This window comes from Scophthalmus maximus, chromosome 6 (assembly GCF_022379125.1).
Source record: "Scophthalmus maximus strain ysfricsl-2021 chromosome 6, ASM2237912v1, whole genome shotgun sequence".
NCBI lineage: Eukaryota > Metazoa > Chordata > Actinopteri > Pleuronectiformes > Scophthalmidae > Scophthalmus > Scophthalmus maximus.
In genome coordinates this window covers 2,260,065-2,284,697 of record NC_061520.1, presented here as the reverse complement: position 1 = coordinate 2,284,697, position 24,633 = coordinate 2,260,065, and the positions used below count along the sequence as shown (strand labels likewise).

At 42.4% G+C, this 24,633-nt stretch overlaps 2 protein-coding genes across 4 annotated transcripts in view; one reads left to right on the top strand and one right to left on the bottom strand.

Moving 5' to 3' along the window:
* Window positions 1–24,633, top strand: part of LOC118308749 (NACHT, LRR and PYD domains-containing protein 12-like) — a 988,189-nt gene that overhangs the window by 864,620 nt on the left and 98,936 nt on the right. The window lies entirely within an intron of this gene.
* Window positions 4,393–21,236, bottom strand: asip1 (agouti signaling protein 1). 2 transcript variants are annotated; one of them, XM_035630201.2, is made up of 4 exons: window positions 20,972–21,236; window positions 8,456–8,627; window positions 8,305–8,348; window positions 4,395–6,106 (listed from the first exon to the last, which is right to left on the bottom strand). In XM_035630201.2, exons 2-4 carry the CDS (start codon window positions 8,619–8,621, stop codon window positions 5,945–5,947), a joined length of 372 nt encoding a protein of 123 aa, XP_035486094.1. In that variant the 5' UTR covers window positions 8,622–8,627; window positions 20,972–21,236; the 3' UTR covers window positions 4,395–5,944. The 2 variants fall into 2 exon arrangements, with proteins under 2 accessions (XP_047188411.1, XP_035486094.1); XM_047332455.1 differs by lacking the exon at window positions 20,972–21,236 and having other exon boundaries at window positions 4,393–6,106.

Here is a 24,633-nt window from a genome sequence, read left to right as displayed (position 1 = left end):
TTGCCAAGGTTGGAATTGAAATAAGAAACAATAATCTAGGCTACGAAACTGAAAGGAAAAGGTTGTGACATGGAATTTTAAAATTATTAAACCTCAGATTGGATGAAAAAGCTCAGAAAACAAATTCTATTATGTTTTTTTAATGATCAGATCACATTACGTTACGGGACAGTGTCTAACTGGGCATCCTGCTAGAAAACGGAAGATACATTTTCAAATTAGTTTCATACCATAATCTAAAATACACGTGCTATAAATGAAGCAAACATGGGTCGTTTGTATTCAGGGGGAAGAGATGTTGAACGCAGTGTGAAGTTCAGACTGTCGCCGTATCACTAACGGAATGTGAACGTTGTCGTAAATTTCCTCATGGGTGGTAATAAACACGTCAAAAGTCTTTACAATCTCAAGTTACACAACCCTTTGTCTTAATCTCCTGCTTTTTGTCGTTGTTTGTCCACACAATGTTTTTACGTCACGCTTTGCAAAAAACCAAGACTGCATTGACACTCACTCGCTCCAAAGACAAGGCAAAACCCACGATGACGGTCTTGACACTACCATTACGCAGGCTTACACGGAGAACAATAGCAGCAGGGGGGTTTTGACACATGTCAAATGCTGCCACTGGTCTGTGCTTTGGTCTGGATTTTTATGAAAACGCCGCACAATGGTGGCACGTAGCGCAATTTGACCCACTCGGGATGATTCCCACAGCGGAGCTCAGGGAAGAAGCTGAGAGATGCTTTTTTTTTTCCAGAGGTGAGTAAATTAACCAGATGTGCAAACAGTTGCTCTTCATCCTTGAGTTCTTTTCCCGAGTGAAACCAAAAGAAAATCTCATTTAACAAGTCCAAGTTACTCAAGCTAGTTTGGCTGCAGGATCATTTAGGGCTTACGTGTGAGAACACAAAACGTCACGCTCAAGTTCAAATATTTCCCCCATTGAAATATGTGAAGCAATCGCCTTGCCATGTGACACGAATGGTGCGAAGGCACTAATTGCGTTCAGACATGAATTTTTGCTTCTTTGCATTGACTTTGTAAATCTACTCGTACGAATAATTTGCATCGCTTTTGTTGTGAATGCACCATTAGTGTCTCTTGTCCAAATAAGTTTTGAGCTCTGGTTGAGGCCGTGTTCTCGGGCCACAACCAGCTAAGAGTTCGCAACATGATTGGTTGTACACTTGTTTTTAATGGTGGTTGGCGACCAGCGTATCAGGCGCATTAGCGTCACCTTCTGCTCCAGAGTTTTCCCATTTGTCCTTTGACAGGGGCAGATATTAACATCTTGTTGTATACTAAGTAGCGATGATGTGAAGATGTATTGAAGAGAAGTCCACCGTCTTGATTGTATATAAAGGTTTATTACAAAAAGACCAGCATCGGTTCAAGCACTGCAGAGCTTGGAGAGCATCCAGCCAAAGGAAAACTCTGTTCATACTGCGTAAAACGTAAACTTATATAGGACCGTTGTGTACTTCAGAAAGAACCTCTGGTTTCACATTTGTTTATACAATGCAAGAAGGAAGACCAAATAGGGTTTGTAAGGAAAAGTCAGGGGGTCGTCAGGGGGCGTCAGAGGGCCCCTAACATAACATTACAGAGCAAGAAACACGTGGACCACACGTGCTACTCACATTCCATATATTGACAAAAAGACACTACAATCTGGCGAAAAGCGAAAGAACAGTTGTAGATGTATTGTAGTGCTGTCATTTTGATCGGTTCGAAAGAAGTTGTCGTTTGTGACAACGAACCTTTACCGCTAACCCAAACCCTAACCAAATGAAACACACCATTTAAAAGCTTAAAGAGTGAAAAATCTGAAAGAAAATATGTCAGATGTAATGTCGTTGCCCACCATCTTTTGAATTCCAGGATGTGCCAAAGGGTGGACCAAACTCATTCTCATCTGGTTTTTGGTACCGTGTTTTCTAGATGAAGTGAGAATAATTGCTGGAGGTTGGGATGATTGGACCACGATCTGATCATCACAGTCCAGTGTGACTGCCGCTGGTGCGCTCCCACGGGTCGAATCCAAAGGGGAAGGGACAAACGACCCGTGTTTTTCTGACGTTGGAAGACCTGTTGTCCTTGGCAGTTGCTGAGAACCGCAGTTCTCCACCACAACGAGCCCATTCATTCATCAAAAACTGGGCGAAAAGCTTTCATTTCCATGTCAAATTCAAAATGAAATAGTTTTAAGGTTTAATGATCTCTTTTTCATTGAACCGTAACCGTAACACATATGAACAAAAGCATCCCCCAAATGCCAGACCTTGGGGTGATTTGGTGTGATCTGCCTTATGTTAGTATTTCGGCATCTTTCTTCCCGTCCTGTCAGATCTGTCCGTCTTCCAACTGTCTGCAGTAATCCCTCTTCCTCTGTCCCACCTCCTTCCATATTTCCGGAGCCCCAATCAGGAAACAGCGTGCAGGATCCATGCTAAAGGTTAACATGTGCAAAAAGCCCCAAATTGGCGTGCAATAAAAGATTTATGAACAACAGTGCAAACTCACACCTGCAGGCAATGTTCCCTTTATAAATCACAGTCTACCTGAAGTCTTGGGCATGTGGACCAGCCACATACTATGCCCTCTCCATGCCCACATTCAACCATGAATGGTCGATGCAACGAACGTCTAGAATGTTGATACCCCCCGGAATGAGCCTGCTGATCAGTGGGTCTTTACTCTTTATGGTCAATCATGGGAAAAAGCGAAAGGAAAACTGAAATAACACTGAAAATCTTTAATTTACTGACACTCCGGTTCAACTTTCGATCAAAGGTGAAAATGAAAAAAAAAAGGTCTTGTACACCGAGAAAAAGACGGACAGAAAAGCCCCGGTTGGGTTTGAACCGGGAAGGGAACCCAGAACCCAGTGACACAAAATTACAGACACAAAGCAAAATTATCCTTCCACTTTTTTCCTCTGCCTCATTAATTAAAGGCCCCATATTCACTCTTAGCTCTGGTTAGCTACTGTGTCCCTCTTTTTTAACCAGCTCATCACTAAATTCATCTGCCATGAAACTCAACCACACAGCCTGTAGAGAAAAGTAAACGAATGTGCAAAACGGGTTTTAAAGTTGCGTTTGTTCTTGGTGGTTCTGGTACAATGAGATAATTCTTCATGAGGAAGAAAGATCTCAAGGAAGGCCCAGAAGAAATCTGATATCAACCAGCTAAAATTTCATCAAGAAAATATATGTCAAAATACAATAATGCTTCAATGGCAACATGTATTTTTTTTCCAAAACAAAGATGGAACTTAATGTAAAACAAAAGTCATGGTGAAGTTTTTCCAAATTGTTGTCAACAAAAAACAGACAAATGGGCAAATAAACGTCATTTTAATGCAACATTTTTACGCAACAACGTTCATGCATCTGTGTAATCGTATACCCCTGATTAATAAAACAATGTTCTTTGCCACCAAAAAAAAAGAAAGAATGTTTAATACGAAGCATTTTTCATTTCAGTAACATTGTACTCTGCCAGCTGCTTCAGCCAATGAACCTCACTGGTTCTTGTAAGAAACAGATTTATGGGATAAATGTACCTTCAATCCCAATAAAAGTGTGTTAAATGGGAGCAATAAAAACAGCTGCAACAAACTAAAACCGACAGGAGAGAACAGGGTCATTTCTAAATCGTCGATCTTTAGAGATAATGCTATCAAAATGTTGAGCAAATGGCAAAAATGTGACTAAAACTAATGTTCTTTTGTGTGTGTGTGTGTGTGTGTGTGTGTGTGTGTGTAAAAAGACTAATCCTAAACTGTAATCCACATCTGTTGTACCAACTGGTCTTTACTAAGACCGTCTTAGCTAAGACGAGTCTTTAATGGACTTAACGTCAGTCGCACCAACCAAATTTAACTACGTCTGGTTGAGCTCAATTTGGCTATTAATTAATATTTTATTTAATTTGCCCCTAATTTTACTGGCTTAGATTTTGTCTTTAAGCCTTCTCCTGACCAGGCGTAATATTTGCGACCGGCCTTGGCGAGGAGAAGTCTTAAGCATACTTTGTGTCACAGGCGTAACTATGCGGCTTGACTTAGATTGTCAAGTTACGACCGACCTCGGCTTGAGACAAAGCGTAAGAACAGTTGGTGCGACCGTCCCCTGATGCTTAAGTTACCACCACAAAACATTCCCCATGATGTGATTCTCAGGCACAAAGTGTCTTCTCTTTTTTTTTAAATGCTCCTACAAATAGAAACAGACATGACAAGAAAGTAAGAGCACTGATTATTTGCCTATTCTTTCAGCAATAGCATCCAGTTCACCCTTATAATTCCACCACATTGTGGTTGGTGCCTCGCTCGCTCTGGCAGACCACAGTATGATTTTTCTAATCCCCCCCCCCCATTATCCCCAACAGTTGAAAGCTATTACGTGGTCCACCCCCAGGCCGGGGAGACGACGGACCTTGGTGGTGATTGCAGAGTGTTTTTGTTGATGCATGTGGTGATGAGCCAAAGATAAAAGGTGGGGTCCAGCAGGGTCCACGCAGGGATGATCCAAGTCAGTTGGAACAACTTTGAGTTCTCTCGCTCCTTTTGTGGTTAAAGAACATGATGTTAAAACTCCGCTCTGAAGACAACATGGCAAGGAACGACAGCAGAACCAGACCGGCGTCTGCTTTCACTTTAAGGTGCTGTGCCAACCAACTTGCCTCTGTTTCCATATATTTGCACACTGGTCTCTCAGGCTACGTAACGACCCTGCATGTTTCAAATCTGCTGTTGTTATTCCTGGACCCGAGAAGTCTGATGTTGTCAGTTTAAATGATGATAGGCCTGCTGCTCTGACTTCTGTTATGAAGATGTTGAAAAGGGACTGTTCTGTCTTCATTTATCCGATGTTGGACATGGACGTGCTTCAGTTTGCCTGTCGGTTGAGGATTGCTGTGGCGTGCCAACAGAGTATTGTGCTGCTGGTCCTGGAGGTTTAATTCCATCGTACCCCTGAAACCTCTTGACAAACTTCAGATGCTGAGGTATTAATCGGTTTCTTTGCACCTGGATATTAGAATTTCTGTTGTATAGGAAGTTGGGTTGGGTGACATGCTCTCTAGGCCTATAGGATCCTCAACACTGCGGCCCCCTTAAGGGAGGTTTCGTTCAGCCCTGCTGTGTTCACTAAATACCAAGGATTGAATCTGTGTAAATAATCTAAATATGATATAGCATCTGAGATCACTGGATGTAACCTTCCCTCTGTCGCACCCATATTTGCCACATGCACTAGGCGCGAGGCGCAGATGGCGATCGTCCATTTTCCAACAATTACGGAGATTCGCTACCTTACGTTACGTTAGCAGGCTACACAACATATCATGTCATTCATTAAATAGCAGATACAGCAGAGCAAAGCTATCAGTTCTGTGATTGGTCGAATCCTGCCTCAAATTTTGGAGGAGGCCCCCCCCCCCGTCACCCTTAAAAAAAGGATAAAGCGGTATAGATAATGGATAGACGGAAATTTCAACAAACAGTTTATATTTGGTCTCACAAGCTCAATAACACAAAAATCTCTGTTGAAAACATAGTACAAGGACTTTAATCTTACAAGGCTGCTAAAAAACAATGAACTATCATGTATTTCTGTGTAAAAATAAAGTAATATATAAAATAGTTACATATATTCTATCAATGCATGCGAAAAAGTCAAAACAAAAACCAGTTTGAAGCATTTTATGTGTGAGTTTCTTGGCAGTGCTACAAGCAGTACACCCTGTAGGGTCGTAGGAAAGTTCACTGTGGTGCAGTCCTCTGTGATAAAGTGCTTTCATGCAGTAGACTGAAGGAAGAGTTACAAATCAAGGACCACTGCAGGAAGCGATCCACCTCGCTTCCAGTCGCCCTCGCTTTAGCGTAAAGTTTTGCTCTGTTAGCTTGGAGATGGCAAAGGTTGCGGACGGCCGTTCAGCAGCGAGGGTTGCCCATTCGACAGTAACACACAGTTCTGAAGACCCGACACTGGCAGAAGGCGCAGAAATCGCAGCACACGTTGCCCGGAGATTTACAGCTTCCCCACAAGGGAATGCAGTTCGCAGGGGGAGGCGGGCGTTTGGCGCCAAATTTCTTCTAAGAGAAAGAAAGAGAAAGGGGGATAACAACACCCGTGATCAGACTGTGGAAGCAGTTGATGCTTCCCACTGGAACACCAAACAAAAGAGAAAGAAGTTGATTTATTACAATTTTCCCACCATCTGCCCCCTCAGTTCACCTCGGCCCTCGACCTGAAAGTGTCTAAGTGTCAGCCGAATTCTCTAAATTCTACTGAAAGGTGTTTCAGTGCTTCCAATCTTACCTGGGTACATTGGAGCATCCTTTTCGAAAAGCAAAGGAGATAATGCAGCCCCACAATTCCTTGTCACACCAACATTTAAAGTGACGCACCACAGTAGTTCTACCACAGCGGACCGACATGAATTTAGAACTACTCAAGCTTACTCGTGACAGAATCCAGAATCGTGGACATTCCTTGCAGTCTGGCCAAGATTCAACTCATAAATGTAAATTCCTTCTCTTTCAAATCTGTCCATTCTGGAGTAATTTTGAGGTGTAATGTTGAATTTTGTGTAAATGTCATTACACTAAATTCCCCCATTATAGATGCACATAAACTATATAATTTCTAAAGGCCGGGGTACACCACACCGATGGTCGGCTGTTTGATATAGCTTAGCTATATAGCTGACTTTGGTACAGAAGGTTGGGGGTTCGATTCCAGGTCATCCCAGTGTGGGCCCCTTAGGCAAGGCCCTTAATGCTACCTGCTACATGATTGTAGGTCGATTTGGAGAAAACCGTCAGCCAAAATGAATGTAATTTACATCTAAAGTCAATTGGTTGGGTTTTCCCAGTTTTCCCTTTCTGAATGATGTATACAAACTAGTGCCCCCTGCTGTTATGGAGACTTATTTCCTCTCACGCAGGCGCTGGTTTCAGTCTTTGGCGTCGTGTCCCTAACTTAAACATAACGCACTCTGGCCCATTGCTCAATTCCTTATTGTCGTTCAACTTTCTCAATATGTGTATTTATCCAATGTTATTATTTCAACATTCTAATTTTTTTTGTGTGAGTGTTTGAAGATTAAATTGATCATATGTATGAATTAGCTGCACGGTGGTGTAGTGGTTAGCACTTTCGCCTCACAGCAAGAAGGTTCTGGGTTCGAATCCCGGTTCAACCAGGGCCTTTCTGTGTGGAGTTTGCATGTTCTCCCCGTGTATGCGTGGGTTCTCTCCGGGTTCTCCGGCTTCCTCCCACACTCCAAAGACATGCAGAATGGGGTTAGGTTCATTGGAGACTCTAAATTGACCTTAGGTGTGAATGTGAGAGTGAATGATTGTCTGTATCTGTATGTGGCCCTGCGATAGGCTGGCGACCTGTCCGGGGTGAACCCCGCCTCTCGCCCAATGTTAGCTGGGATTGGCTCCAGCGACCCCCCGCGACCCTTAAATGGATAAAGCGGTAGACGATGAATGAATGAATGAATGATATGTATGAATTGAAAACCTTCCTCCTCCCTCGGGGGCTTTGATTCTGTTCTCCGGACAGGAAACCATACGTGAGTTGGTGTTGGAATTTGTCGCTGTACTTATCATCCATGTGTTATGGATTGAATAAAGTTGGGGCAGTCTTTCCTTGACCTCATGATGTTTTCCATCAAGGTCAAGGAAGACTGGTTAGGAACAGACTTTCCCCCCCCCCCATCTTTTTCTTCTCTTTCTTCCCCAGACAGACCTTCCTCTCCCGTCTGCCGTCTGCCCCGACCACTCGTACACCTGTTCCCACTTGTGATCATCCTGCAGTAACCGGGTCTCCCTACGCCTGCACCTCATTTATAAATGTGGACTTTATTCTAGTTCAATGCAGTTTGCGTTTTGTTTCCTCAGCTTGTTCCTAAGTTCTTCCATGCATTTTCCGCTGCCTGAGTTTGGATTTCCTGAGTTTTTTGCAGTTGTTTTTTCCACCCACCCGCGTGTAACAGAGATTAAACTTTGATTAAAGTAACGTCACTACATCTGCCTGTCTCTCTGTTTCTGCTTTTATTTCCTTCTCCCTGTGTTCCTGGCTTCCACCATTAGAAAAACAATAATCTCCTCTCACCTGGCAGAACATTTTACCTGTTAACATTTTTGGAAAAAGCTGACGAGCGGACACTTCGAGTTAAGATTATTTTGTCACAAAAGAACATGTCGATTTACTCGCATTGTGTATTGCCTAATATTTTTGCGAAACGATAAAATATTGCTTGCAGAGTTTGTGTGCTGACCTTTTTTTGTTTCTTTCTCTTGCTCTTCGCTGATTTGGGTAACTCTGAAAGACAACATTAGAACAATAAAGATTCCTCTGCGGATAATGATACACAGCACTATAATAACACGTCTTTACAAAACAAAGTAAAACCGCCAAAAGCAACTCACCAACGATGAGGACGGGGGGCGAGCCTACGTCCAGGCTTTGCGACAGAGCGTTTGACACGACCACCTTGTTGGTGGAGAGTCTCTCGTCGGGGATCATGTGGGCCGAGCCGCGGACGAGCTCGGTCGTGGCGAGGACGAAGCAGCCGAGCAGCAGGAAGGCGTGCATCTTTCTCTGAAACAAAAGGGAACGACGATACGTTTATGTTTTGCTGCGCGAGAAGCTACATTTTCCAAGCAGGATTTCAGAGACATACATGCTCTACCCACAGGAAAGAAAGCTTTGGCATAGTTACGGCATGAGATTTTTCTGCGAGTTATTCTGCATTCCTGTGGGTAATATGCGTCTTGTGGCACCTCCTGGTGGTGACTGATGATCAGTCAGTGGATCACCAAGGTCTTGATATATTGACGATGCACCGAAATGAAAAATTGTCTGCCGAAACCAAAATAACCAAACGCTTGGTCGAATAATACGGAACACGTATTTTTTTCGATTTTCATAAATTTAGTCAATTTTTTTCACCATTGCATGAATTAAGTAGCCTTAATGTGCTTTTTTACTTTTTTCTCTTGATTTTCAAGGAAAAAATCTGTACAAGTAATAAATATTTATATTACACATCAATTACAAATTCACATTCCAGCAGACAGTACACAAACAAAGCACGATATAACTTCAAATAAACAATAAAAATGATTCCGTCTTTTCTTGTCTTGTCGTTTGAATCTGTTTATTTAATATCTCATATTTGTGTCCCCGAATGGGATGAAAACAGACCAGACACGTGGATGTCCTGTTCAGGACCGTGTGAGAGTCACCTACACGTGTGTCTCTGGCCCGCTCGCCCTCAGCGTTACACCAACTGTTTGTTTGCGTGGAATTTTTGGGAAGCCGGTTCACAGTGACAGTTTTACACTAACAGACTTCTGTTGCCGTTTGAATCGTTCCCATGTGTGTTGCCAGCCGCGAGATCCAACTTAATAAATGCCAGGCGGGGTTTTGTTGAAAGAAATAAATAAATAAGCGGTCTCTGAGGGTTTCTTGTTTGCGAGTCTGACGCAGAACTTCAGCCAACCAAAGTGAAGACTGACCTCACGTATGAAGTATGCGCCGAGCTGTATTCATCCTTAGGTAATATCTGAGCGCACTGCAACATGATCCCGATCCATCGAGCGGGGATTCGCATGTCAATCAAACTCGAGCAGCTGCTGAAAATGTCCGGTCTTCTGAAACACAGACTCTCCTCTGCGGAGATTTGTGAATGTGAATGAAGCAAATTTTCCTCAGCATCCACAGCTGAAGTGGCCTTGAACAAGGCACCTAGCTCCCCAACTTTCCATCAATGCTAGATAACTAGAACAATAGATTTCAACCCTTCCAGCTGCTCCCCGGTCCGCGGGGGATTCTCCGCCGACGACTCGCCATCAGTCCTGCACAACGGACACACTGATGCCCGAGAGGCGTCCTCCCGGTTCGGACACTAAGAATGACATCGTTGTGGTGCTTTAAAAACAAGTTTAAAGGAAATTTTGGGGAAACTGACAATTGTGAGGACTTTTAAAACAGTGTTTTCTTCTTTTCCTCTGGACCTGGTCAGCGCTCGGGCCGAGAGCAAGAAGATAACGTTGAATTGCGTCTGTACAAACGCATGCAGCAGTTTTTTTCTGTCTCCCAGAAATAAAAAAGAGGTTGCACTGATAAAAGGCAGATTTAGAACCAAACTTTACATTTCTACAGAAGAGTATTAGGGCCAGGCATAAGAAGAAACAAATGAGAGGGAAGATTTTTAAAATTAATTTTGTGGAGATTAAAGTCGAAATCGCCTTAAATGTCCGTGTTGTTGTCCAGTTCATCTGTCAAACATCCACGTTAACTGACGTTAGCAAAGCTCCGCTAACTGCGCGCCTCTCAAAATGAATTAACGGTTGTTTGCAGTTGAACGTTATCGTGTCAGGACACACGTCGACGTTCATGTTCAAACACCCATTGTCACCACATCGTTTCTTCCAGATTCAGCCTGTCAATAATAATATCGCAACTGTACAACTTGGTTAGCAGCTAGCTTTAGCTTAGCAAACTGGCTAAAAAAAACCATCAACATCCGGTTGTTTGGTGCTGCTGGAAAGTGCTTCCGGATCACAAATTTTCGACATTATTCTTCAAGAAGTATTTCAACTTATCTCGACATTTCGACTTCATTCTCAAAATGTAAAAAAAATCAAAAAAAATCTTCCACCTCATTTTTTTCTTCTTATGACTCGCCCTAATACACTTCCGTACATTTGCCTTAAAGCCCCAGTACCAGACAACTTTACCACCAGTTGTCTGGCGCCATCTGGTGGTAAAGTTGCAAACCGTAACCAACTGAGCGGCCGACAGGGGACACTTTATGGCGGCACACTGCTGATTCCATTTCCGGCAGCGTCTGAATATTCAACGCGAACGTGACGTATTCTGGAACCGTTTAGTTCAACAACCGTATTCAACACGACGTAGAAACATGGAGACTCACACGGAGGTCGGTCCACCTCATGGAACTATATTTAACTCATATATGAACACATAGCTATCGACAATATATTTAATTTCTGTGAATAAGTTCCCCTAAATATTACACACTGAAGTTTTAAAAGTTCGATCCGAGTCAAGGACCTCACCAAGGTTTCTTGCTCGTTATATTGGGGCGGAATTTTAGGTTGCGACCCGTTTTTCTCTCTGAGCTTCAAAAAAGAAGAAATCCAGTTTGGTCCTGTTTGAGCTGTACAAAGGTTTTGAGATATCCACGCATGAATATGCAAAATACATTTTAAAACCCACTTGTTATTTTTGGAGCTGCTACTATTGATTTAAACCAAGAACTCTGTGCCAGAGTGAAAAGGAGGAGAAGAGTTGGGAACAGCTGGAGCCGCGACGTGTTTTTTTTTGTTCTTTAATAATTTGAATTTGATGAAGTGTCTCGCGAGCAGCACTCCGATGGGGTTGTAATAACACCGGGAGGTTTATTGGTTGGTGCTTTTCACTCGCGCTCCTCAGAATCCAGACTGTAACACTTGTTTGAGTTGTGGCTGCGCAAGTGAAGTCTTAAATGCTGCGGGGAATATTCCTCGCTGCGTTCGAAATGATCTACTCCCCATCTCCCAGCCAGCCAGAACGTTTACTGCACATCATTCTCCGGCTTTCCTCCCCACTTCTTCTTCTCCCTCTCTCTCTCCACTATCTCTATCGAAATAAAGACACTCAATAATACTTTTCTTGTCAAGGAGCTAGTGATTGGGTCAAGGCTGCATGTGGATGCGTTCAGTGCTTTTACCACTTCCCTGTTAGGGGCTTCGGTCTTCGGGCTGTTTGTTTGGTTAACTGCGTTGGCATAGTGGACTGAAAAGAAGAAAAAATGCCCCAAGGTCGTCGTCTCCGCCGCTATGAAAGTTTCAGGGAGCGTTGCAGCTGTTCCCCACACCTGTCCTACACTTTCTCCACGGGGACAGGAGAAGACATTTGGTCCGCTGTGTGCATCAAAAATCATTTAAAATAAAATATAAATACAACTCAAATCTAACTGCGGCGTCAGTGCTGTAGGGGGCGCCGTGGCTTGAAGAAGCCGTTTGTCAGACGGAGCGAAAATGAACCATGTCTGTGTCCAAAGTGACACAGGTGTTTTTCTCATAAGTGATCACTCATATCGTGCGGAGAAAATGAGACACTGTGGAGAATTCACCATCGGTGAGCGCAGGCGGCTCGGTTGTAGTCCATCTCTTCAAGAATAGGAGGAACATTCCCTGCAGAGATCAGAATTGTCTGTGCAAATAAGAAGTCCGTGTGCGCCGGCGAGTGTGAGTGGAGCCATGTGTGCGAGCCGAGGAGTGGAGGGAACCAGCTCGTCCCACGTCCCACTCGCAGATGGGTTAAAGGCAGAGGTCAAATCTCCTATGTGTGTTAACGTGCTTTGACGATGAAGGATCCTTCTTCCCGTCGCCGAGACCTTCTGAACAAGCCACCGAGTCGGATTTAACGTCTCTAAAAACGGCGACTCGTCGTCAGTGCCGCGTCTAAAGGCATTTGAAACCGCTCGTTTATGATTTAGTAGAGGTTGTTTTTCTTCATCAGACAGGTTAGAAACCTGTGATGTAGCTCGTGGCTACGGCTACATATTCTTTTTCCACAGCAAAGGGAGAAAAAAGAAATCCCCCGAGAGCCCAAGGTCAAATTGAGATCGGAGAAATTTTGGCGGCCAAGTCAACAGCTTGAACTCTTTGTCGTGCTGCTCAACCCATTCCTGAATAATGTTTGCAGTGTGGTCGAACGCATTATCCCGCTGAGCGAGGCCACAGCCATCAGGGAATGTTGTTTGCCGTGAAGAGGTGCACTCTTTGGGGTCGGCGGTACGTGTCAAAGTACAGTAACGCCCCAAATGGATGCCAGGACCCAAAGTTTTTCCGGCAGAACATTGCCCAGAGCATCACACGCCACAGACGCCAGCTGGCCTTGGCTCCCATGGCGCGTTCGGCTGCCATCTCTTTTCCCAAGTGAGTGATGCAAATGTCCACATGATGTGAAAGAAAACAGGAATCCAAAAGACCAGACCATCTCCACCTCCTCCTCCTCCTTCTTCATCTTCTCCTCTGCTGCTTCGCCATCTACTTCTGACACTCGCCAACGTGCGGCGAGTTGTGATGCACCGCGTTCTGACAGCTTTCTATCACAGCCAGCATCAGCGTTTTCAGAAGTTTGACAGTAGCTCTTCTGTGGGGATTGAACCACACAGACGAGCCTTCACTCCCCGACGCACACCTCTGAGCCTCGAGCCGGTCCATCGGTTCTCCTTCCACGTTTGATAGGTATCGACCACTGCATCCCGAGATCACGACACTTTGCAATCACCTGCCATTTTGGACCAAGTTGGAAGGTCTTTTTTTTCCTGCTTCCAACACTTCAAGATCTTCACTTGCTGCATAGTATATCTCACCTTCTCAGAGGTGCCATTCTGACGAGATAATCAATGATATTCACTTCGCATCTCTGTGATTTTAAGGTTGTGTCTGATTGGTTATTGTAAAAAGGACGATTACAGTTTCATCTTTTTACGTTTCATGTCATTCCTCACACCTTTAAACTTCTACATTGACATAATAACAAGTCAGACTCACTGCCCAAACTGCAGCTGAGTAATAATTTAATTTCTCAAGTATGAGTCAAGTATGAGTATTTAATTTCTCAAGTAAGAGTCAAGTATGAGTCATGATATTGTGTTGAGAATCATGACTCATACCAAACACAAACTCCACAGTCCACAATTTATAACTAACTGACCACAGATACAATATCATAGATAATAGGAGTAGATAACTAACATATTTAAGCATGCAAAAAATACTAATATATAACAAAGTCAACTAATTCAACTTAATAAATGTTTTTAATATGACATAATGTTGGGTATGCGCTACTCTGATATTTTTCCTCAGCATTAGTCCAACATCATCCAAAAATGCTGAAAGGTTTAATAGTTCAGTTCATCAACAGTCCTCCAAGACTTCTGAAAATTAGATCTCTAAATATGTTAGTGCATTGCCAAACTTGAAGTCAAGATGTAATACAGGGATATGATTCGGTCATGATGCATTGAATGCATGATCAATCCAGCTGACTACAAGAACACTTGACAAAAAGCCTCCTGACGATAAATTACTTTTATAACATTTGCAAAGGTGCGGAGCAAAAATGGGGAATGTTCATTCAGTGTACATCGTTAACAACCTCCTTACTTTACAACTTTTGTAATGTTTTGATGAATGGATGGTTATGTATATCAGATTCAACAGCTTCACAGTACAGGAATTAAGAGCATTAGAGAGTCTGATCAACATTCTTTGTTGGTGACTTTAGAAATGGTGAAATCACAGAGTCAATGTTTCCACTAATAAAATCGTCTGGTTATTTGAAAATTGCCGCTCATTAGCCCCAATTATGTGATGCAAATTGAAAAGGGGGAGAAAGGGATTGCAGATGCACTTCAGCGGTGCATACGTTTATTGGATTAGGTGCACTTTTTATTTGATTAGAGCAAATAGAGTAGGTGAACACAGATCCTGGCAGCAGAACATCCTGAACAGACGGTGCCGCTTTGATCTGAGCAAGTGGCTCTTGCTATCAAACAGCAGTTATCATGCTTAGATATTCAGAAATCGCTAAACCTCAATTACGACATGACTAAATGCAACGAGTGAATATGATATAGTCATTAGTAATATGAAATCCATGTATGATCGCGGCAGACTACCAGGGGGTTGATACACATCAAGGCTCAACATCTGCTCAAGGTAGAAATGAATCCTCTGTTGGCCCGATCTCACCAGATGGCGTATGAGCAACATGCCAATTCCCTCGAGCCATTTTGCATCTCATCATTGTCCATTTCACACGTCGTAATTCCTCTGCTGACGAGCCCTCTGACCGCACCCCAACGTCAATTCTCTTAAAAGGAAATTCATTAAAAGGCATTTAAGCGGCCCTTCGTGCTAGGTATGATACATAAAAACAAGATAACATACAGCGCCTGTGCTTTGTCTGTTCATAAATGAAAACACACACACACACACAGAGGGAGGAGGAACCCCAGTGGCCCGGCTCTCATTTTGAAACAGTTTTTCCGTAATTCCCATCACCACCGACGTCGAGAGACAAATGCAGGAGGTTTTGTTTTTAAATGGATCTGCTCTGTTGCAGCGGCAGCTGGCTGCACATCCACAAACAGGTCTGCCTTATCACCAGCCATGACAGCGTATCTGCGTACTTGTACTTCTATCTGTGTGAGGACCCTTGAGGACCCGTTTCTTGGGAAAGCGAGGACATTTCGGTCGGTCCTCACTTCGTGGCGGAACCCTCAATGGTGTGTTCACACCGAACGCAGCGTAAATATTCGTAGAGGACTATACAAAGTCAATAAAAAAGACGCAATTTTTTCCGTGTCTCGACACAAATGGCGCAACGCGAAACTCGCTTCACTCACTCGAATTGTAATATATGAACTCAAGCGAGATATTCACTGTCCGGCTGGCAAACGAAATCCAGAGATTAGATTTGACTCGATGGGAATGTTGATCAATTATTGTTATATTTTTAATTTTTGAATATTAATGGATTATTAATTAGTAAAATATTTATACCATGTGTGCCATGTGTATAAATAAACATGGTACACATGGTGCAATCATTCTAACTCCTCTGCATATTCCTATTATAATAATTTCTTGAATGCATTTTTAGTTAACGCCTTCCTAAAATTACAATTTAGATTTTTACATCAAAAAACTATGAAGAAAAGATGCAAATGATCTATTCTGTGGTGTCATAGTAAGATAAGATGAGATATTTGGGTGTTACAGCAGCAGATAGCAGAATATAGCAATAAGATTAGTACAAATATAAAATATAAATACTATATACAGAGCAGTAATAATTTTTGCAGATGGAGAGTAAGTATTGCACAGTGAAATGGATATTGCAATTTTAAGTGCAGTTTAAGTATAACATTGGTATTTTACAGTTAATTGCATGTTATTAACTCGTTATTTGCTATGTTCATGTAAGGAAATGTGACAGTTGCATATGAAGATATGCAACTATAAACAACATAAAATTTATGTTTTCATTATTTGGTTAAAGTTAATGGTCACACAGGGGAGAAAAAGTGGTAACTATGGATCATTAGGTCGACGGTGTTAAATACAATAAGAGGTACTTAAGAAATTACTCCTGGAGCATTAATTTTCCAGTGACTTTCCTCATTTTCAGCATGTTCCAAAACACGTTCAGCGGAATATGGCCCAGTATGGATGTTCCCTTTCTCAACAGAACGGGGGGATTTATCAGAGAGCGTTTGGTGAAAACAGCTGCTGCAAATATATATATATATATATATATATATATATATATATATATATATATTCGTTGTGAATTCTACTGAGACTGAACTGCACAATAAATGTGTCATAAACCAATGCAATGAGCAAAAAGGTGGTTAAGAGTAGTTGGCTGTAATCATCTGTGTTTCTGTTTAACACAGAGTCAACTGATTTAGACTTTTAAAAAATTTATTGGATATGGAGCATTGAGTGAAATAAAAGTTTACATAAAATATTATTGCTAAAAATAAAATGTATTAAATAATACGGGACATTGTGAATCCATATGAAACAAAGTCACTGTGAACGCTCACTAAGTTTCTGCTTCAGTTATTCAGGGCACATCACTTGGGAACAGTAAAAAGCGATTTTCAGAGATTTAATCTCATTCACATTTTCAGGAGTTTTTTTGGCTTCAAACCCCAGATTTCTTGGCACAAAAGCCCAAGCTAACCTTTAAACGTGGAATCGGAGTTCATGAAATCTTAAAGTTGGCTCGCGGCATACTGTATTTTTTATTTGTTAAAAGTTCAAGCTATTTGGATTTTCAAGGGAGACTGTGGTCCAGTTTTACGTGAGTTGTGGAATGTGTGTGAACATATCCTGTCACAGTTTGGCTTGATATCCTGACTACTGTTGAAACGAACGTGTCTGCAAATCACGGAACCTCCCCTGTTCCTCATTTTTCTCAAATGAGAAAAATTCAACTTTGATGAAAAGGGTCTGATGATGATGCTCACTGTACATTCTCTCCGCTTTGAGGACATGATCTATATCTTATTCAGGGAATAATTCACGGTTCTTGTTTTTTAAAACAACATAATGAGGCAGATTTAGTGGGCTCATATTTAGTTTAAACAATTAGGTACATAAATGTGAATCTAGCAGATTTTTGTATTTTTAGGGCGAGGGGGTCTTTTTTCAGCCATATAATACTGTATATGTGTGTGTGTTTATTTCTCTTGAGCACGTATGTACATGTTTAAGAGTTAAACATATGTTACATTGGTTTAATGTCCACTGTTAAGGACAAATAAATCATTCAGGTTATCATACCCATTCATCTTTTCATTTCTGCTTTAAGAAATAAACAATCAAGTGTCAGATTGCTTGGCCTCGGCGGAGGTACAGTATGCGCTCTACTGAGTGCCACTCTACTTGCAACATATATTTATTTAAGTAAAATTCTGGGATCTAACATTAACAATTGTTAAACAAATGACAAACTTTTCCTGTTTTCCTAGTATTGTGCAATTTTCATGGGCATTGTTGCAATATGGATATTTATATTTCTTTGGAAAATACAACAACCCTAGGCACTAACGTAAATGCTACATTCTGCTTTTTTGGGGCTAGTCAGAGAAATTAGTTTTGTTTTATTTCACTCCCTTTAAATATTAAAATGAACAAAAAACTAAGTAATAATCCCTCACAGATCACAGAACAAAGCTCCGGAGTTACAATCCCCAAAAAAGGGGGCAAAGGTTAAAGGCCTGGATAATACTTCTGTCTGGCTCGAACTTTTGTTTTTCTTCTGACCTCAAGTTTATCTTCATGAAGCAGCTTCACAGGGAAGATGAAAGACTTCCGCTGGTTATTGGGGCGGCGACTGGAAGATAGTCAGCCCTATAGTGCTTCTTTTGAGGATGTCTTTCCTTGCAATTTAAATACTTGATGCTGGGTTCCTTTAAGTAAACCTGCAAGAACTCAAGTTTAATATCTGTGACTTTGAGGATTTTCAGATCGCCACTGCGACTTTTTGTTTCCTGTCATCCATCAAATATCCCACTCTGCATTTCACACGTCAGGATTTCAAACTCACGCCGCAGAGCGTCTGATGGTGTTTTATAAATATAAAAATGTTTTATATATAAAGAGATTTTTTTACCTCACAAAGTAATGTGATACAGAATATTTCCCGTTCCTCTCATACCGCGACGTATCACCACTCAGGCCCGTCGGTGCCAACAGCAAACCGCGGGGGAGATTCCTGGAGATGCACCATGTCTTGTTTTTCTTGAGATGTAACGTTCGATTTCACGGGCATTTACAATCCTACGTCAAACTCGGCGTCAACCCTTTTTTGGCCGGCGAGTCAATAGGATGTCACACCTATTACCCATCAGCCATCTGCTTGATGGACACGGCCAGGCCCGTGTTACCATTGTTCCCCGAGGTCGGACAGTATAAATTCACTCATAAAAAATGTCTGGCGCATTTCAGCCAATCCACCATGTTTGGGTTTGGCTCGTGATTCTTGGCAGCGAGCGACGCCGCACAACAAATACACTAGCAGAGGCTTGGAAGCCGCTGGATCACTGATGTGTCACTTATTTGATGCTTTATTAAACGCCTGCTCAGTCAGTGGTATCATTGGTTCCTACTGAGGACATGACTCTGAAAGTGGCTTATTAATTTCTGATGTCATTTTTTTTTTTTTTAAGGAACTTCCCAAAAACATGTGGCCACTTCCATTTTTCACAAAAACGTCATTCAGACAGGAGGAACTAGTCCATTTGCTGAGGGACTGTTTTCACTGGCAGATTAATCCACATTTCAATCTCTGGTGAGTTTTTCCAGCAGCACATATATCAGGTTGAGCCCTTCTTAGTCAGATCACTTAATGGTTGGTTTTGGGGTCCTTTAATGTTTTAGTGTCTTACCATTATAAGAAATTATATTCAAGCATGTCTTCTACCAATCACAATGGCCGCCCAGACAGAAAATCTGTTCCAGTGTCAGAAATGTGAGATCAGGTTTCGCTCTCCACAAAAACCACCAAGAGTTACGGTTGCGTAACGTCAGCGACACAAAATTGGAAAAACTCATTATCTCGGCCGAAGGACGCAACGTGTCCGCACATGAAAGACTTGACTCTTTATCTTATCTGTTCTTTGCGGCAGGGCGAGTTGACGTTGCACATCTGGATATACTTGGTGAACGGTTCAGAGATGGATCTTAATTATTCTCATCCTCTGGAGTTCCACATTAAGATGCCGGTTGGAAACCGGAGCCTCGGCTGCACGTTATTCCAGAATCAGATCCAGTTTGTATCACAACGGGCACCTGGGCGATGCTGCGTGGAAAAGCAATGACTTTCAACTTGAATCAACCATCCAGTGCTGACTCGAACTCACACCGTTTACCCAGAATTCCTCATGTAACACATTACACAAAACAGACACCGAAAACTACACTCAGTGTTTAAGACATTGTACTCGTTAATGTTAAATATCAAACCATATCGACAACATATCACATTCATTGTTCACTATCATGTATTACAATTTTTAGTATAAGTGTATAATTAAGTAATTTACACTTAATTTAAAATTGTAAAGTTTTTGCCTCCTTTCATTTTGGAGCCGAGCCAGCATGCAGAGACTGGGAGACGCGCTCTATAAAAATCGCAGCCAGCTCATGTGTTTACGTTAATCATGATCATTTACTTTTATTCGCTATTTTATGTCATTATGCCTCCGCGTGTGCGGCGTTCTCATTAACACCTATAATACTTGGATAATCAAGAGCAGCTTAAAAAGACACTTTTGCAAACACTTTTCTTTTTTAACACTCATGATGAATCAATAAAACTTTTATTAGATACGTGGCACATTATGTTTTATTGACTCTAATACTGACCTTCTGTTAAAAGTTTTATAGTTATGAAGTAGTCATGAAATAACTCCTCATTTTGATAATTGTTTAAAGACCCATTGTGTTTAATAAACAGTCTGTACAAAACTGACATAGCATACATTATGTCTCAGTGTGAAATTTAAAAAATATATAAAGTAAAAGAAAATAATAATGGATTGTTAAATCTTAAATTGGATCTATGATGTTTTAATTGATTGTTGCACAGGTTCCACAAACTTGCTTTGCTGTTTTGCAGCCTCGTGGGTTGCTTTCTTTAAATAAAGAAATGCAGAGGACCGACCTGCTGTCAGAGCATAAAATCGTGCACTCGTCTTGTCGTGCAGTTGACAGACGGAGCCCCGGGAGGTATGAAAACTGATGCTGTTTTCCGACATTGTTACAGCCGGCGTTGCCTTGAACCTCTGAGAAGTATTTACTCCGCGCCTGGCATTTACAGCCGCGGGTCGTATAAACCGTCACGGTCGTTCTGGCTTCTTCTCCGAGGGCTGAACGCGAAGCGTGTCAAAAAAACCAAACTGAGGTCACGTCGCGGGACCGGATCCAAAACACTGTGCAGATCCGATCGACCGCGATCAATTATTCAGGTTCTTTTTGTTGTTGTCTTTTTTTATCGTCGGGGGCCCAATTTTTTTCATTTCAACCATTTATGTGCACTTTCAAGGCCACAGTTGGGGGGGGATTCTTTTTCAAAGCAGCTGGCATTCAGGGAGAAAAAAAATAATAATAATAACGTTGAGGAATTTCTAATGAGCTCACAGAGAACGACTTTCGCCAAATTCTCTCTCCCCGTCTGCCGCGTCCGATCTCAACGCGTGAGGACTGTTAGTTCTCAGCAGTTGGTTTCCAAAGTTTTCCTGACGCGTGCTGCCAAGTGCTTGAGCCGCTGACGCCTGCGCGTCACGAGTCCCTGGAATGGTTTGAACAAGTCAATATCCAAATGTGCGTCTGCCGTACCTGTGGTTGCCGGGTCGGTCCGTCCGTCTCAGTGTCTCAGCTGTCTCTTGTTTCTTCGCCGCTCTCCTTTTCCCCCCTTTTCTCTTTCTTCTCCTGCTGCACGTCTTTATTTCTCTGCCTCTCTGGTCCACGAGTCTCCACTCTCCTTTGCTCTCCTCTCCTCCCTTTTCCCACACTTTACCTCTGATCTTGTCTTTTTGTTTTTTGCTGCCTCGCTTCCCTTCTTCCCTCTCTCACTGTCTCAGTTCCCTCTGCCTCTGTTTTGTTTCTCCCAAACCTCCTCCTTTTACCCCCCTCCTCCTTCGTTTCCCTCTTTTATCTCTGCTTAAGTACAAGTACCTGGCACTGCTGCTGATAATGAAGACATACTGCGAGGTCCGCGTCGGAGGCGGGACCAGCGCCGCAGCCGGATTTGGGGGGGATGGGAAAGGTCAAATTGTGCCGAAGGTGGACGGACCAATGTGAAGCAGGCCCCCTGTTGTTTCTGGAAGGTGTTAACGCCCGTATCGGCCGTTTAGGAAAAACTCCTCCCCTCATTTATCTCTCGCCTTTTCCCAAACTCACCTTGTGTACTTGAAAGTTCCGTTTTTGATTTGGTAGGTTTCCAAGAACGCCGTGTGAAACATAACCGGTCTCTTTAAAAGGCCGGTGCACACCAGACGTCTTTTCTTCATTGATGATTAAGTTCTCCTCTCTAGAACAGTAACGGGTGTGTCCATCACTTGGTGTTGATTCCATCTTTCTTTCCCCCGAGGAGTGATTTTTTATTTTATTTTGAATCCATATGATTCATTCGCTAACTTCCTTTGCACTTCATGTGAACAGTAAGGTGCGTCGAAATTCACCTCCAAATTATTATTATTTTTGTTATTATCGCATTATTATTATTATGCTAGCAGCTTTGTAAAGCCGTAACTAAAGGGAGATTTGCGCTAAATGCTAACACTAGCACGGCAACACATTTGTGGATGAACGTTTCTTATATCCTGAATATTTGTAATGTTCGTAAGGTTGAATAAACAATCTTGCAATCGAAATGCTAACGTGCGACTGTTTGGCAAGTGTGGTGTCTTCTATGTACCATCTCATTCAGGTGCGCTAACTGTGTGTGTGAGCACGCGCTACATGCTAGCCTTAGCTAATTAGATCGGGTAATTTGTTTTTACTGGATAAAACGTAAAGTTTGACCTGGTGGTCAAGTCAACTTTTTACAATTCATCCTAAGGTTTTTACCAGCTGCTGGAAGTTCACGGTAGCGATCTGCATCTCGCTGAGGCGGATGTGATGCACATCCCGACGCACTGCCAATAGTCAGACACGTCAAAAGACACGTAGCAGCTGCTAATGTGCCACGAAAAGGATCATGATTCAACGCGATGCTCTGTAAAACAACATGATTCAATTCAATCGGGTACGAATTGTGTAATTGTTTTTTCTTGTTCAGACGTCATTGCTTTAAAAGTGCCAGTTTTACTTTTACACGGCCTTTACACTCACTAACAAGTCTCTCTTTCCTGCCTGTTCTGTCTCCACTTCACAGCATTTCACCTCGCACATTTAACACAAATTAAGGATCCCCAGGAACAGCTGCGCTCTTCCCTTGGAGCAGGAAGTCGCCCGATCAGACTACCTGCCAAAACACAAGGCGCGCCAGGCCGCAGGTCGACTACGGAATCTTACCTATCCTTCTGTTGTGCAGTAAACGTAAAGATGGAGAAACATGATCAACATTTTTCCCCATATTATGAACCACAACAACTAATCGTTTAATCGAGAAAATTATCGGCAGATTAACCGATAATGAAAATAATCCTTAGTTGCAGCCCTATATCCATGGGTGCCTTGTTTGTGCAGAAGCAAAACTATGACGGTGTGAGGTTGATGTCAGCAGTTGGACCTCGTGAGTGCACGGAGAGCAGCTTTTTGTAGTCGGGAAGGTCAAGGTGAACGGCATCGGCAGTTGTCAGACGGTCTCCTGCCGAGGGCGGACGGCCTCTGAGCAACGGGAGGCGAGTCGCATGCAGTTAACACACACAAATACACATGGTTCTGTCCAAACATCTCAAATAATGGGTTTGAAGGTCATAAGTCCCCCAAAGGATTTCCTAATGACAAAGTAATTTACCGTTTCCCAGAAGTGTCTGGCAGGTAAGATGACAGAGGGTGTTTTCTTTTGACAATGTGTCGTCACTTCTCAAGACGCGCCTCCGCCCTTAGTTTAACACGTTTTGTCTTTACCTTTTAATTATAATGTTTATTTTCCTCTTTGATGTAGAACAGTGGGAACAGTTATCAGGTCCATTACTGTAACGCAAAGAATAATTCTCCTCCCTGAATATTAATAATAACAGTTAGTTAGTAATACATAATAATAATTGTACTATTATTTATTGACATTCCTATCAATAGTGTGATTATTGCTGTGACATTATGAAAAAGGAAAATGATAGAATAAAAGTTTATTGTAATGTTTTTTGATTTAACTGGTGAGTTCATATTATTACCTTTTGTTTCCCAGGAAGCAAAAGAGTCATACGATTAAAATTTGTATCTTTAAGTGTTAATCAACATTCAACTATTAGAAATATGACATAAGAACTTGAAGTAGTCATAATTGATGATTGGCTCCAGCTCCCCTGCAGATATGGACGGATGGATTGATATTTAATGAGGCCTTTTGAAATGCCAAACAGGAAACCTTATTTGTTCCAACGGACGACAAGAGCGAGAGGCGTTCCAAGAAAAAAATTAAAAGCCTGAGGCTATTATTAAGAAAAGAACCAAAATGATTTACCTTCACTTTCAAAAGGAAATAAGCGAAATAGCATGAAGCATGAAACAGTACGAGGCCCGGCTGCACTTGGTCGTTTCTCTGCCAATTTCTGCGCAGCGGGTTGCAGAGAAGTTTCAGCTGCGTTGCACCTGAGGCCGTCAAAGTCCAAACGATCGCAGCGCTCGACGACTGCATGTGGAGGAGCTGGCGGAGTGCTCGCTCAACTATGTTGTTGGGAAAGCAAGAAGAAGAAGAAGAAGCAGCAGAGGTTGTTTTGGGTTTTTTTGTACCAGAGGGCCGGGTAACGCTCGGCAACGCAGTATCTGGCCCACTCCAGCACCTCTGGCAGAGTGGGCCAGATACTGCGTGAAGCCTGGATTCCGACACAGATTCTCTTCAGGAAAACTGTCTCACGTCCGGCTGCAACCTACCAGACGGGAACATTTAGGAGGGTTCCCTGAAGCGCATCTCCATGTCAGCCTTTCAACCGTCCTCAGGTGGACGCACGATCGGCGAGGAACCTCAGACACCTGCAGTTGGTGTAACCGGCCAATCGTTTCCTGATTGCAGTTTTAGACTAAGTGATTCGGAAATGGTTATTTTGTTGTTAGCCAGAACGGTCGAGCCACACCAAATTAAGCACACTCACAGATATCAGTCCCCTAAATATACCAGGGGATGGTTTTGTTTTTGTTTTTCTCAAAGGTCCAATATCCAGCCAATGTCCCGTTCCGTCCATCAAGTTTGGCGGAAATCCGTTAATTAGTTTCTGCTCAATCCTGCTGTAAAACAAACGAACGAACAAACAAACTCCCTGGCGGATGTAATTTACCTTCAGATTAATGTTTCTGTATATATTGTTAATGCATATATAGGCCGTAATCAGATT

Excerpts from the sequence above, each read along its gene's own strand:
- asip1 (XM_035630201.2), bottom strand. The coding sequence starts at position 8,621 with ATGCACGCCTTCCTGCTGCTCGGCTGCTTCGTCCTCGCCACGACCGAG. Across the intron at positions 8,349-8,455 it reads GCCCCCCGTCCTCATCGTTG|AGTTACCCAAATCAGCGAAG; the intron begins GTGAGTTGCTTT and ends GTTGTCTTTCAG. Across the intron at positions 6,107-8,304 it reads AGAGAAAGAAACAAAAAAAG|AAGAAATTTGGCGCCAAACG; the intron begins GTCAGCACACAA and ends TCTTTCTCTTAG.